This window comes from Salvelinus alpinus, chromosome 26 (assembly GCF_045679555.1).
Source record: "Salvelinus alpinus chromosome 26, SLU_Salpinus.1, whole genome shotgun sequence".
Taxonomy (NCBI): Eukaryota; Metazoa; Chordata; class Actinopteri; order Salmoniformes; family Salmonidae; genus Salvelinus; species Salvelinus alpinus.
In genome coordinates, this window is record NC_092111.1 from 32047895 (window position 1) to 32060870 (window position 12976).

The 12976-nt window shown below is 40.4% G+C and overlaps 1 protein-coding gene across 1 annotated transcript in view; it reads left to right on the forward strand.

The window, feature by feature from the left end:
- LOC139555196 (calcitonin gene-related peptide type 1 receptor-like) overlaps positions 1-12976 on the forward strand; it is a 101105-nt gene that overhangs the window by 51614 nt on the left and 36515 nt on the right. The window contains exons 5-6 of the mRNA XM_071368791.1: positions 10788-10891; positions 12144-12447. Coding sequence (XP_071224892.1) covers positions 10788-10891; positions 12144-12447 — 408 coding nt within the window. The remainder of the gene's footprint in view (positions 1-10787; positions 10892-12143; positions 12448-12976) is intronic.

A 12976-nucleotide genomic window follows, 5' to 3' on the forward strand; every position in this document is an offset into this window, starting at 1 on the left:
AGGGGTTACTAGAGACTAGATTATAGAGATGTTAGGGGTGACTAGAGACTAGATTATAGAGATTTTAGTGGTGATTAGAGACTAGATTATAGAGATGTTAGGGGTGACTAGGGACTCAATTATAGAGATGATAGGGGTGACTTGATTACAGAGATGTTAGGGGTGACTAGAGTTTAGATTGTTGAGATCATGGGGTGGCTGTAGACTAGATTATAGAGATGCTAGTGGTGACAAGATTACAGAGATATTTGTGGTGATTAGAGACTTGATTATATAGATGATAGGGGTGACTAGAGACTAGATTATAGAGATGATAGGGGTGACTAGAGACTAAATTATATCAAATCAAATCACATTTTATTGGTCACATAAACATGGTTAGCAGATGTTAATGCGACTGTAGAGAAATGCTTGTGCTTCTAGTTCCGACAGTGCAGTAATATCTAACAAGAAATCTAACAATTCCCCAACAACTACCAAATACACACAAATCTAAAGGGGTGAATGAGAATATGTACATATCAGTATATGGATGAGCGATGGCTGAGCGGCATAGACAAGGTGCAATATATTGTATAAAATACAGTATATACATGTGATATGAGTAATGTATGATACAGTTGAAGTCAAAAGTTTACATACACCTCAGCCAAATACATTTAAACTCCGTTTTTCACAATTCCTGACATTTAATATTAGTAAACATTCCCTGTCTTAGGTCAGTTAGGATCACCACTTTATTTTAAGAATGTGAAATGACAGAATAATAGTAGAGAGAATGATTTATTTCAGCTTTTGTTTCTTTCATCACATTCCCAGTGGGTCAGAAATGTACATACACTCACTTAGTACATTTTTACATTTACATTTTAGTCATTTAGCAGACGCTCTTATCCAGAGCGACTTCAGTATTTGGTAGCATTGCCTTAAATTGTTTAACTTGGGTCAAACATTTCGGCTAACCTTCCACAAGCTTCCCACAATAAGTTGGGTGCATTTTGGCCCATTCCTCCTGACAGAACTGGTGTAACCTAGTCAGGTTTGTAGGCCTCCTTACTCACACACGCTTTTTCAGTTCTGCCCACAAATTTTCTATAGGATTGAGGTCAAGGCTTTGTGATGGCCACTCCAATACCTTGACTTTGTTGTCCTTAAGCCATTTTGCCACAACTTTGGTAGTATGCCTGTGGTCATTGTCCATTTGGAAGAGCCATTTGCGACCAAGCTTTAACATCCTGACTGATGTCTTAAGATGTTGCTTCAATATATCCACATAAGTTTCCTACCTCATGATGCCATCTATTTTGTGAAGTGCACCAGTCCTTCCTGCAGCAAAGCACCCTCACAACATAATGCTGCCACCCCCGTGCTTCACAGTTGGGATGGTGTTCTTCGGCTTGCAAGCCTCCCCCTTGTTCCTCCAAACATAACGATGGTCATGATGGCCAAACAGTTCTATTTTTGTTTCATCAGACCAGAGGACATTTCTCCAAAAAGTACGATATTTGTCCCCATGTGCAGTTGCAAACCGTAGTCTGGCTTTTTTATGGTGGTTTTGGAGCAGTGGCTTCTTCCTTGCTGAGCGGCCTTTCAGGTTATGTCGATATAGGACTCGTTTTACTGTGGATATAGATACTTTTGTACCTGTTTCCTCCAGCATCTTCACAAGGTCCATTGCTGTTGTTCTGGGATTGATTTGCACTTTTCGCACCAAAGTACATTCATCTCTTGGAGACAGAACGCGTCTCCTTCCTGAGCAGTATGACGGCTGCATGGTCCCATGGTGTTTATACTTGCGTACTATTGTTTGTACAGATGAACCTGGTACCTTCAGGCATTTGGAAATTGCTCCCAAGGATGAACCAGACCTGTGGAGGGCTATAATTTTTTTCTGATGTCTTGGCTGATATCTTTTGATTTCCCCATGATGACAAGCAAAGAGGCACTGAGTTTGAAGGTAGGCCTTAAAATACATCCAGAGCTACACCTCCAATTGACTCAAATTAATTCAATTAGCCTATCAGAAGCTTCTAAAGCAATGACATCATTTTCGGGAATTTTCCAAGCTGTTTAAAGGCACAGTCAACTTAGTGTATGTAAACTTCTGACCCACTGGAATTGTGATACAATGAATTGTAAGTGAAATAATCTGTCTGTTAACAATTGTTGGAACAATTACTTGTTTCATGCACACAGTAGATGTCCTAACTGACTTGCCAAAACTATAGTTTCTTAACAAGAAATTTGTGGAGTGCTTGAAAAATGTGTTTTAATGACTACAACCTAAGTGTATGTAAACTTCTGACTTCAACTATATGTAAACATTATTAGAGTGGCATTTTTTAAAGTGGCATTGCTTAAAGTGACTAGTGATCCATTTATTAAAGTGGCCAGTGATTGGATCTCAATGTAGGCAGCAGCCTCTCTTGAGTTAGTGATTGCTGTTTAGCAGTCTGATGCCCTTGAGATAGAAGCTGTTTTTCAGTCTCTCGGTCCCAGCTTTGATGCACCTGTACGGACCTCACTTTCTGGATGGTAGCAGTGTGAACAGGCAGTGGCTCGGGTGGTTGTTGTCCTTGATTATCTTTTTGGCCTTCCTGTGACATCGGGTGCTGTAGTTGTCATGGAGGGCAGGTAGTTTGCCCCCAGTGATGCGTTGTGCAGACCGCACCACCCTCTGGAGAGCCTTGCGGTTGAGGGCGGTGCAGTTGCCGTACCAGGCTGTGATACAGCCCGACAGGTTGCTCTCGATTGTGCATCTGTAAAAGTTTGTCAGGGTTTTGGGTAACAAGCCAAATTTCTTCAGCCTCTTGAGGTTGAAGTGGTGCTGTTGTCTGTGTGGGTGAACCATTTCAGTTTTTCTGTGATGTGTATGCCGAGGAACTTAACTTTCCACCTTTTCCACTGCTGTCCCTTCGATGTGGATAGGGGGGTGCTCCCTCTGCTGTTTCCTGAAGTCCACGACTTCAGAAAATAGATGTTAGGGGTGACTAGAGACTAGATGATAGAGATGTTAGGGGTGATTAGAGACCAGATGATAGAGATGATAGGGGTGATTAGAGACTAGATTATAGAGATGATAGGGGTGATTAGAGACTAGATTATAGAGATGATAGGGGTGACTAGAGGTTAGAATATAGAGATGATAGGTGGGACTAGAGACTAGATTATTGAGATGATAGGGGTGACTAGAGACTAGATTATAGAGATGATAGGGGTGTGTCATGGAGCACATGTCTGTGATTTATAGACAATGAAACAAATGATTGGTTGGAGAAAGACTCGTTATTGTATCTCTTCAAGGTATAGCCAAGAATCCTGAAACAAAATAGAATATGTTGGATAGAGTACCGCATTCCGTTTGCCAACAATACTTTGACGAAAGGCGCCAAAGTCGAGTGTTTGTTCTGCACGCCAGTTACTAAAGCAATATAACTTGTTAACTTCTTATGGTTGCAGGGGCAGTATTCAGTAGCTTGGATGAAAGGTGCACAGAGGTGCCCAGAGTAAACGGCCTGCTCCTCAGTCATAGTTGCTAATATATGCATATTATTATTAGTATTGGATAGAAAGCACTCTGAAGTTTCTGAAACTGTTTGAATTATGTATGTGAGTATAACAGAACTCATATGGCAGGCAAAAACCTGAGACAACAAAATCCAAACAGGAAGTGGAAATTCTGAGGCTGGTGGATTTTCATCCAAGTTCCCATTGAAATCCCAGCGAGATATGGATGCGTCTTCACTTCCTACGGCTTCCACTAGATGTCAACAGTCTGTAGAACTTTGTCTGATGACTCTACTTTGAAGGGGGGACGGATGAGAGGAGAATTAGTCACCACTGCCATGACCTGACTATGCTTTCACCATGCGCGTTCACATGAGAGTGAGCTCCGTTTCATCGCTCATCTGAAGTCAATGTAATTCTCCGGTTGGAACGTTATTCAAGATTTATGTTAACAACATTCTAAAGATTGATTCAATACATCGTTTGACATGTTTCTACTGACTGTTACGGAACTTTTTGACATTTCATCACGTTTTAGTGAACGCCCTTTGTGACTTTGGAATTGTTTACCAAACGCGCTAACCAAAGTAGCTAATTGGACATAAATAACGGACATTATCGAACAAATCAAGCATTTATTGTGGACCTGGGATTCCTGGAGTGCATTCTGACGAAGATCATCAAAGGTAAGGGAATATTTATCATGTAATTTCTGGTTTCTGTTGACTCCAACATGGCGACTAATTTGACTATAGTTCTGAGCGCCGTCTTAGATTATTGCATGGTTTGCTTTTTCCGTAAAGTTTTTTTTAAATCTGACACAGCGGTTGCATTAAGGAGAGGTATATCTATAATTCCATGTGAATAACTTGTATTATCATCTACATGTATGATGAGTATTTATGTTGAATAGATGTGGCTATGCACTATCACTGGATGTTTTTGGAACTAGTGAACGTAACACGCCAATGTAAACTCAGATTTTTTTATATAAATATGAACTTTATCAAACAAAACATACATGTATTGTGTAACATGAAGTCCTATGAGTGTCATCTGATGAAGATCATCAAAGGTTAGTGATTAATTATATTTACATTTACATTTAAGTCATTTAGCAGACGCTCTTATCCAGAGCGACTTACAAATTGGAAAGTTCATACATATTCATCCTGGTCCCCCCGTGGGGAATGAACCCACAACCCTGGCGTTGCAAGCGCCATGCTCTACCAACTGAGCCACACGGGACACATATATATCTCTATTTGTGCTTTTTGTGACTGCTATCTTTGGCTGGAAAAATGGCTGTGCTTATTCTGTGGCTTGGTGGTGACCTAACATAATCGTTTGTGGTCCTTTCGCTGAAAGCATATTTGAAATCGGACACTTTGGTGGGATTAACAACAAGATTACCTTTAAAATGGTATAAGACACATGTACGTCTGAGGAATTTTAATTATGAGATGTCTGTTGTTTTGAATTTGGCGCCCTGCACTTTCACTGGCTGTTGTCATATCATCCCGTTACCAGGCTTGCAGCCATAAGTTAACCATGTTTCTACAGTGTATAAAGCTTCCAATTTAAAATGTACATGCTCTAGCAATGTGAAATATATTAGAGGAATAACGATTTAAGTGTTGGTAGAGAATAATCATATAATGTAACCTACCTGATGTGTTTGTTTCCTTGTTGAAGTGCCGGTGTGCATTACACATAGCGCAAATTAGTCTACGAGTCATCAAGGAACATTTATTGGTTGACGGAAATAAACAAAGTCTACAAGTCATCAAGGAACATGTATTGGTTGATGGGAATAAACAAAGTGATGAATTATCCCGGGGGTGAATTACTTCATGAATGTGTATTGTGAGACTTAAAGAAGAAGTTATGGCACAAGTTATTGTTGTGTGTGTTTATGTAAAACTGTTGTTTATGATATACTGTATGTCCATGGGAAATTACACATTTATGGTAGAAATGTGTTTTGGGGCTATCGTGATGGAACATTCCTAGCGGAAGGGAGTTCCTGTAAAGAGTTCTTAGGTCCTCAGTTGACCTTTGCCTGGGGGACGGCAGACTGAGCAGGCAACATGTTGGCTAGAGTTATACCTGAGTTTATAGGCAAAGAGTTGTTGCCGGAATAGTTTAAACTGAGAATATCTTTGATTTATTCAAGTCTTTGTCAACGTCCTTTTTGTTACCTTCTGTACAAAGTGTATTGGTCAATTCGTCCTGCACCTATTGTCAATAAAACTTCTAAGAGAAGTGAGCAACAGAACATCCTGTCTGTCTCCTCACTGTCCGATCTGCTGCCTCGGTTTCTGCTTCACAGGGTGACTAGATTATAGATGATACGGGTAACTATAGATTATATTATAGAGATGGTAGGGGTGACTAGAGACTAGATTATAGAGATGATGGGGTGACAAGAGACTAGATTATAGAGATGATAGGGGTGACTAGAGACTAGATTATAGAGATGGTAGGGTTTACTAGTGGCTATATTATGGAGATGATAGGGGTGACTAGAGACTAGATTATAGAAATGATGAGGTGACAGACTAGATTATAGAGATGGTAGGGGTGACTAGAGACTGGATTATAGAGATGATGGGGTGACAAGAGACTAGATTATAGAGATGATAGGGGTGACTAGAGACTAGATTATAGAGATGATAAGGGTGTCTAGAGACTATATTATAGAGATGATAGGGGTGACTAGAGACTAGATTATAGAGATGGTAGGGTTTACTAGTGGCTAGATAATGGAGATGATAGGGGTGGCTAGAAGTCCTCTTGACCAAAGGTCTCTGTAGGAATGATGAGTTGGGTTAAATGCATTTGAAGGCATTCAGTTGTGCAACTGACTAGGTATCCCCCTTTACTTTCCCTTTCCCTTTCCCTTTCTGCACCTGGGTTCACCTGAGTTTTGATCTTGGATCAATTTGACCTTTTAGATCATAATGAATATGATTATATGGACAGGGGGGGACCTGATCCTAGATCTGCAGCCCAGGGGCCGTATGTATCAAACACATCAATCTAGGATCAGGTTTTCCCTGTGCATGTCATTTATATCAGTGTGATCTAAAAGGCAGAACTGATCGTAGATCAGTACTCCTACTCTGAGATGTTTTTTGCAAATGGGTCCTGATCTGACCAGTGACACTTTACAACTGCAATTAGATTATTATGGCTGGTGATGCAGCAAGCTTCCTAATGAGGTCATCCTTCATCGGCTCGGTTGAAGCCAGATGTCTGTGAAAGCTCTGCTGGGTTTTATGTAACCGTTGATTAGCTGCTGGGGTAGGACAGGTTGCTGGGTTAGCGTACTCCCAGAGAGGGAACATCATGATCTCAGGCATTAATCAACAGGAGATTCAACTCACACTTTCGGGATTACAGCACAAAAGAGTTCCCCTTAAGTCTGGTATAATAAAAACGTATGTGATGCCCATGACTTAAATCTTAAAGTGTTTTTAGCTTTGGTGGTGAATTTGTTGAATGACAAGGAGCTGGCTCTCAGCAGTGATGGAAAAAGTACTAAATTGTCATACTTGAGTAAAAGTTAAGATATCTTAATGGAAAATGACTCAAGTAAAAGTGAAAGTCACCCAGTAAAATACTACTTGAGTAAAAGTCAAAAAGTATTTGGTATCAAAAGTAAATATAATTGCTAAAATGTACTTAAGTATCGAAAGTACAAGTCTAAATCATTTTAACTTCCTTTTATTAGGCAAACCAGACATGACAATGTAAAACAATAATTCAGATAGCCTAGGGCACGCACCAACACTCAGAAATAATTAACAAATGAAGCATTTTTGTTTAGTGAGTCCGCCAGATCAGAGGCAGTAGGGATGACCATGGATGTTCTCTTGATAAGTGTGTTAATTGGACCATTTTCCTGTCAAAATGTAACGAATACTTTTGGGTGGCAGGAAAAATGTATGGAGTAAAAAGTACATTATTTTCTTTAGGAATGTAGTGAAGTAAAAGTAAACGTTGCCATAAATTGAAATAGGAAAGTGAAGTACAGATACCCCAAAAGTATTTTTACTTAAGTACTTTACACCACTGGCTCTCAGTGTTATGGAATGGCAAGGAGCTGGCTCTCAGTGTTATGGAATGGCAAGGAGCTGGCCCTCAGTGTTATGGAATGGCAAGGAGCTGGTTCTCAGTGTTATGGAATGGCAAGGAGCTGGCTCTCAGTGTTTTGGAATGGAAAGGAGCTGGCTCTCAGTGTTATGGAATGGCAAGGAGCTGGCTCTCAGTGTTATGGAATGGCAAGGAGCTGGCTCTCGGTGTTATGGAATGGCAAGGAGCTGGCTCTCAGTGTTATGGAATGGCAAGGACCTGGCTCTCAGTGTTATGGAATGCAGTGATGCTCAATTGAGTAGTGAGGGGAAACAAAGTAACACTTAAAGGGGCAATCTGCAGTGCAAACAACAGCAAAGCCGGCACCCCACCACTGTTTTGGTAAACCATACATTTGATATGATACTACAATATGATAGCATATATGTTATTGAAATGACAACATATGGGCCTCCCGAGTGGTGCAGCGGTCTACCATACAGTACCAGTGAAAAGTTTGGACACACCTACTCATACTATTTTCTACATTGTAGAATAATAGTGAAGACATCAAAACAATGAAATAACACATGGAATCCTGTACTAACCCGAAAAAGTGTTAAACAAATCAAAAATATTTTATTTTTGAGATTCTTCAAAGTAGCCACCCTTTGCCTTGATGACAGCTTTGGACACACTTGGCATTCTCTCAACCAGCTTCATGAGGTAGTCACCTGGAATGCATTTAAATTAATAGGTGTGCCTTGTTAAAAGTTAATTTGTGGAATTTCTTTCCTTCTTAATGTGTTTGAGCCCATCAGTTGTGTTGTGACAAGGTAGGGGTGGTATACAGACGATAGCCCTATTTGGCAAAATACCAAGTCCATATTATGGCAAGAACAGCTCAAATAAGCAAAGAGAAACAACAGTCCATCATTACTTTAAGACATGAAGGTCAGCCAATCCGGAAAATTTCAAGAACTTCGAAAGTTTCTCCAAGTGCAGTTGCAAAAACCATCAAGCGCTATGATGAAACTGGCTCTCATGAGGACCACCACAGGAAAGGAAGACCCAGAGTTGGCTCTGCTGCAGAGGATAAGTTCATTAGAATTACCAGTCTCAGAAATTGCAGCCCAAATAAATGCTTCACAGAGTTCAAGTAATAGACACATCTCAACATCAACTGTTGGAGACTGTGAATCAGGCTTTCATGGTCAAATTGCTGCACAGAACCACTACTAAAGGACACCAATGAGAAGAAGAGACTTGCTTGGGCCAAGAAACACAAGCAATGGACATTAGACCGGTGGAAATCTGTAATTGGTCTGATGAGTCCAAATTGGAGATTTTTGATTCCAAACGCATTGTATTTGTGAGACGCAGAGTAGGTGAACGGATGATCTCTGCATGTGTGGTTCCCACCGTGAAGCATGGAGGCGGAGGTGTGATGGTGTGGGGTGCTTTGCTGGTGACACTGTCAGTGATTTATTTAGAATTGAAGGCACACTTAACCAGCATGGCTACCACAACATTCTGCAGTGATTCGCCATCCCATCTGGTTTGCGCCTAGTGGGACTATCATTTGTTTTTCAACAGGACAATGACCCAAAACACGGCTCCAGGCTGTGTAAGGGCTATTTGACCAAGGGGAGTGATGGAATGCTGCAGCAGATGACCAGGCCTCCACAATCACCTGACCTCAACCCAGATGGTTTGATGTGCTCCTTCAAGACTGTTGGAAAGTATTCCAGGTGAAGCTGGTTGAGAGAATTCCAAGGGTGTGCAAAGCTGTCATCAAGGCAAAGGGTGGCTACTTTGAAGAATCTCAAATATCAAATATTTTTGATTTGTTTAACACTTTTTTGGTTAATACATAATTCCATATGTGTTATTTCATAGTTTTGATATCTTCACTATTATTCTGCAATGTAGAAAATTGTCAAAATAAAGAAAAACCCTTGAATGAGTAGGTGTATCCAAACTTTTGACTGGTACTGTATAAAAACACTAAGTTTGGGGTCAGAAACAAATAACTTTCTTCTGAAGATCTCGTACAATGCTGTGTACTACTCCCTTCACAGAACAGCACAAACTGGCCCTAACCAGAATAGAAAGAGGAGTGGGAGGCCCCAGTGCACAACTGAGCAAGAGGACAAGTACATTAGAGTGTCTGAGAAACAGACGCCTCACAAGTCTTCAACATCAACAGTGAAGAGGCAACTCCGGGATGCTGAGTTGCAAAGAAAAAGCCATATCTCAGAATGGCCAATAAAAAGAAAAGATTAAGATGGGCAAAAGAACATAGACACTGGACAGAAGAACTCTGCCTAGAAGGCCAGCATCCTGTTTCTCAAACAAGACACTCTAATGTACTTGTCCTCTTGCTCATTTGTGCACCGGGGCCTTCCTCTCCTCTTTCTATTCTGGTTAGAGACAGTTTGCGCTGTTCTGTGAAGGGAGTAGTACACAGCGTTGTACGAGATCTTCAGGTTCTTGGCAATTTCTCACATGGAATAACCTTCATTTCCCAGAACAAGAATAGACTGACGAGTTTCAGAAGAAAGGTCTTTGTTTCTGGCCATTTTGAGCCTGGAATCGAACCCACAAATGCTGATGCTCCAGATACTCAACTAGTCTAAAGGCCAGTTTTATTGCTTATTTAATCAGAACAACAGTTTTCAGCAGTGCTAACATATTTGCAAAAAGGGTTTTCTAATGATCAATTTGCCTTTAAAATGATAAACTTGGATTAGCTAACACAACGTGCTATTGGAACACTTGAGTGATGGTTGCTGATAATGGGCCTCTGTACGCCTATGTAGATATTCCATAAAAAATCTGCCGTTTCCAGCTACAATAGTCATTACAACATTAACAATGTCTACACTGTATTTCTGATTAATTTGATGTTATTTTAATGAACTTTTTTTTGGCTTTTCTTTAAAAACAAGGACATTTCTAAGTGACTCCAAACTCTTGAACGGTAGTGTATTTCTAAATAAATAAATAAAAGGTGTCTGACAGCAAAATTAGATAACACTAAAAGCCTAACTATTGACACGACAGTTGATATTACAGTCCAGTCAGCATAGCTATAGCAGCGGCTTCATGTCTAGCCCCTATCACACTGATGGATTCAGCAGCTGCCATTACTCATAGCTCAAATTACACCGCTAACAATTACCATGACATTTTTTTTGCAGGAAAAGTGTCAAAATATTGTGATGAATCTGGCAATTGGGTCCAAAGTCCCTCCATTAATAGGACCTGGTCCAAATGTCTGATGCTCTCCAAGGACAAATTAAAGGTAATTGGAGATTGATTCATTCTCTGTTGATTAATGGTCAAATAGTACGGGTCTGTCTGGGACTGTGAATAAGTCCCATATGGCACCCTATTCCTTATGAAGTGCACTACTTTGGACCAGAACCCTATGGGCCCTGGTCAAAAGTAGTGCACTATTTAATGAATAGGGTGACATTTGGAACACATGCTGGCTGTGCAGGCTGTACTGTTCTTGTGTTTTGTGTTAAATAGTCACTGATCCTCAAGCTGTATTCTACCCATCTTTGTTTATATAGTCACTGATCCTCAAGCTGTATTCTACCCATCTTTGTTTATATAGTCACTGATCCTCAAGCTGTATTCTACCCATCTTTGTTTATATAGTCACTGATCCTCACGCTGTATTCTACCCATCTTTGTTTATATAGTCACTGATCCTCACGCTGTATTCTACCCATCTTTGTTTATATAGTCACTGATCCTCACGCTGTATTCTACCCATCTTTGTTTATATAGTCACTGATCCTCACGCTGTATTCTACCCATCTTTGTTTATATAGTCACTGATCCTCAAGCTGTATTCTACCCATCTTTGTTTATATAGTCACTGATCCTCAAGCTGTATTCTACCCATCTTTGTTTATATAGTCACTGATCCTCACGCTGTATTCTACCCATCTTTGTTTATATAGTCACTGATCCTCACGCTGTATTCTACCCATCTTTGTTTATATAGTCACTGATCCTCACGCTGTATTCTACCCATCTTTGTTTATATAGTCACTGATCCTCACGCTGTATTCTACCCATCTTTGTTTATATAGTCACTGATCCTCACGCTGTATTCTACCCATCTTTGTTTATATAGTCACTGATCCTCACGCTGTATTCTACCCATCTTTGTTTATATAGTCACTGATCCTCACGCTGTACTCTACCCATCTTTGTTTATATAGTCACTGATCCTCACGCTGTATTCTACCCATCTTTGTTTATATAGTCACTGATCCTCAAGCTGTATTCTACCCATCTTTGTTTATATAGTCACTGATCCTCACGCTGTATTCTACCCATCTTTGTTTATATAGTCACTGATCCTCAAGCTGTATTCTACCCATCTTTGTTTATATAGTCACTGATCCTCACGCTGTATTCTACCCATCTTTGTTTATATAGTCACTGATACTGTTCCCTATGGACAAATATAAATCCTCAAGCTGTATTCTGTGTGTTTCTTTATGGTGTCTGTCCCGTTACATGTTGTTCTTCCCCAGAAGGTGACTCTCCATGGTCTGTTAGAGCCAGGGTCTGTGGAGCCCACTGTGGAGACTCCAGTCAGCCAGAATGTGACTCCCCATGGTCTGCTAGAGCCAGGGTCTGTGGAGCCCACTGTGGAGACTCCAGTCAGCCAGAATGTGACTCCCCATGGTCTGCTAGAGCCAGGGTCTGTGGAGCCCACTGTGGAGACTCCAGTCAGCCCCAGGGTCAGTCAGGAGGAGGAGGAGAGGAAGAAGATCATCGACGGTCAATACAAATGCTTTGAGAAGATGAACAGAGACCAGCCGTATAACAAATCAGGTAGTGATGATGTGCACTACTTCAGCCGATTGGCTGAAAGCCATGGTATATCAGGCCGTATACCACGGATATGACAAAACATTTATTTTTACTGCTCTAATTATGTTGTTAACCAGTTTATAATAGCAATAAGGTTCTTCGGGGGTTTGTGATACAGTGCATTTGGAAAGTATTCAGACCACTTGATTTTGTTACGAAACAGCCTTATTCTAAAATGTATTCAATATTTATTTTTTTCATCAATTTACACACAACAACTCATAATGGCAAGGCGAAAACAGGTTTTTAGAATTTTTTGCAAATGTATTAAAAATAAAAAACAGAAATACCTCGAAATTGAGCTAAGGTGCAACCTGCTTTCATTGATCATTCTTGAGATGTTTCTACAACTTGAATGGAGTCCACCTGTGGTAAATTCAATTGATTGGACATGATTTGAAAAGGCAAACATCTGTCTATATAAGGTCTCACAGTTGACAGTGCATGTCAGAGCAAACACCAAGCCATGAGGTCAAAGGAATTGTCTGTA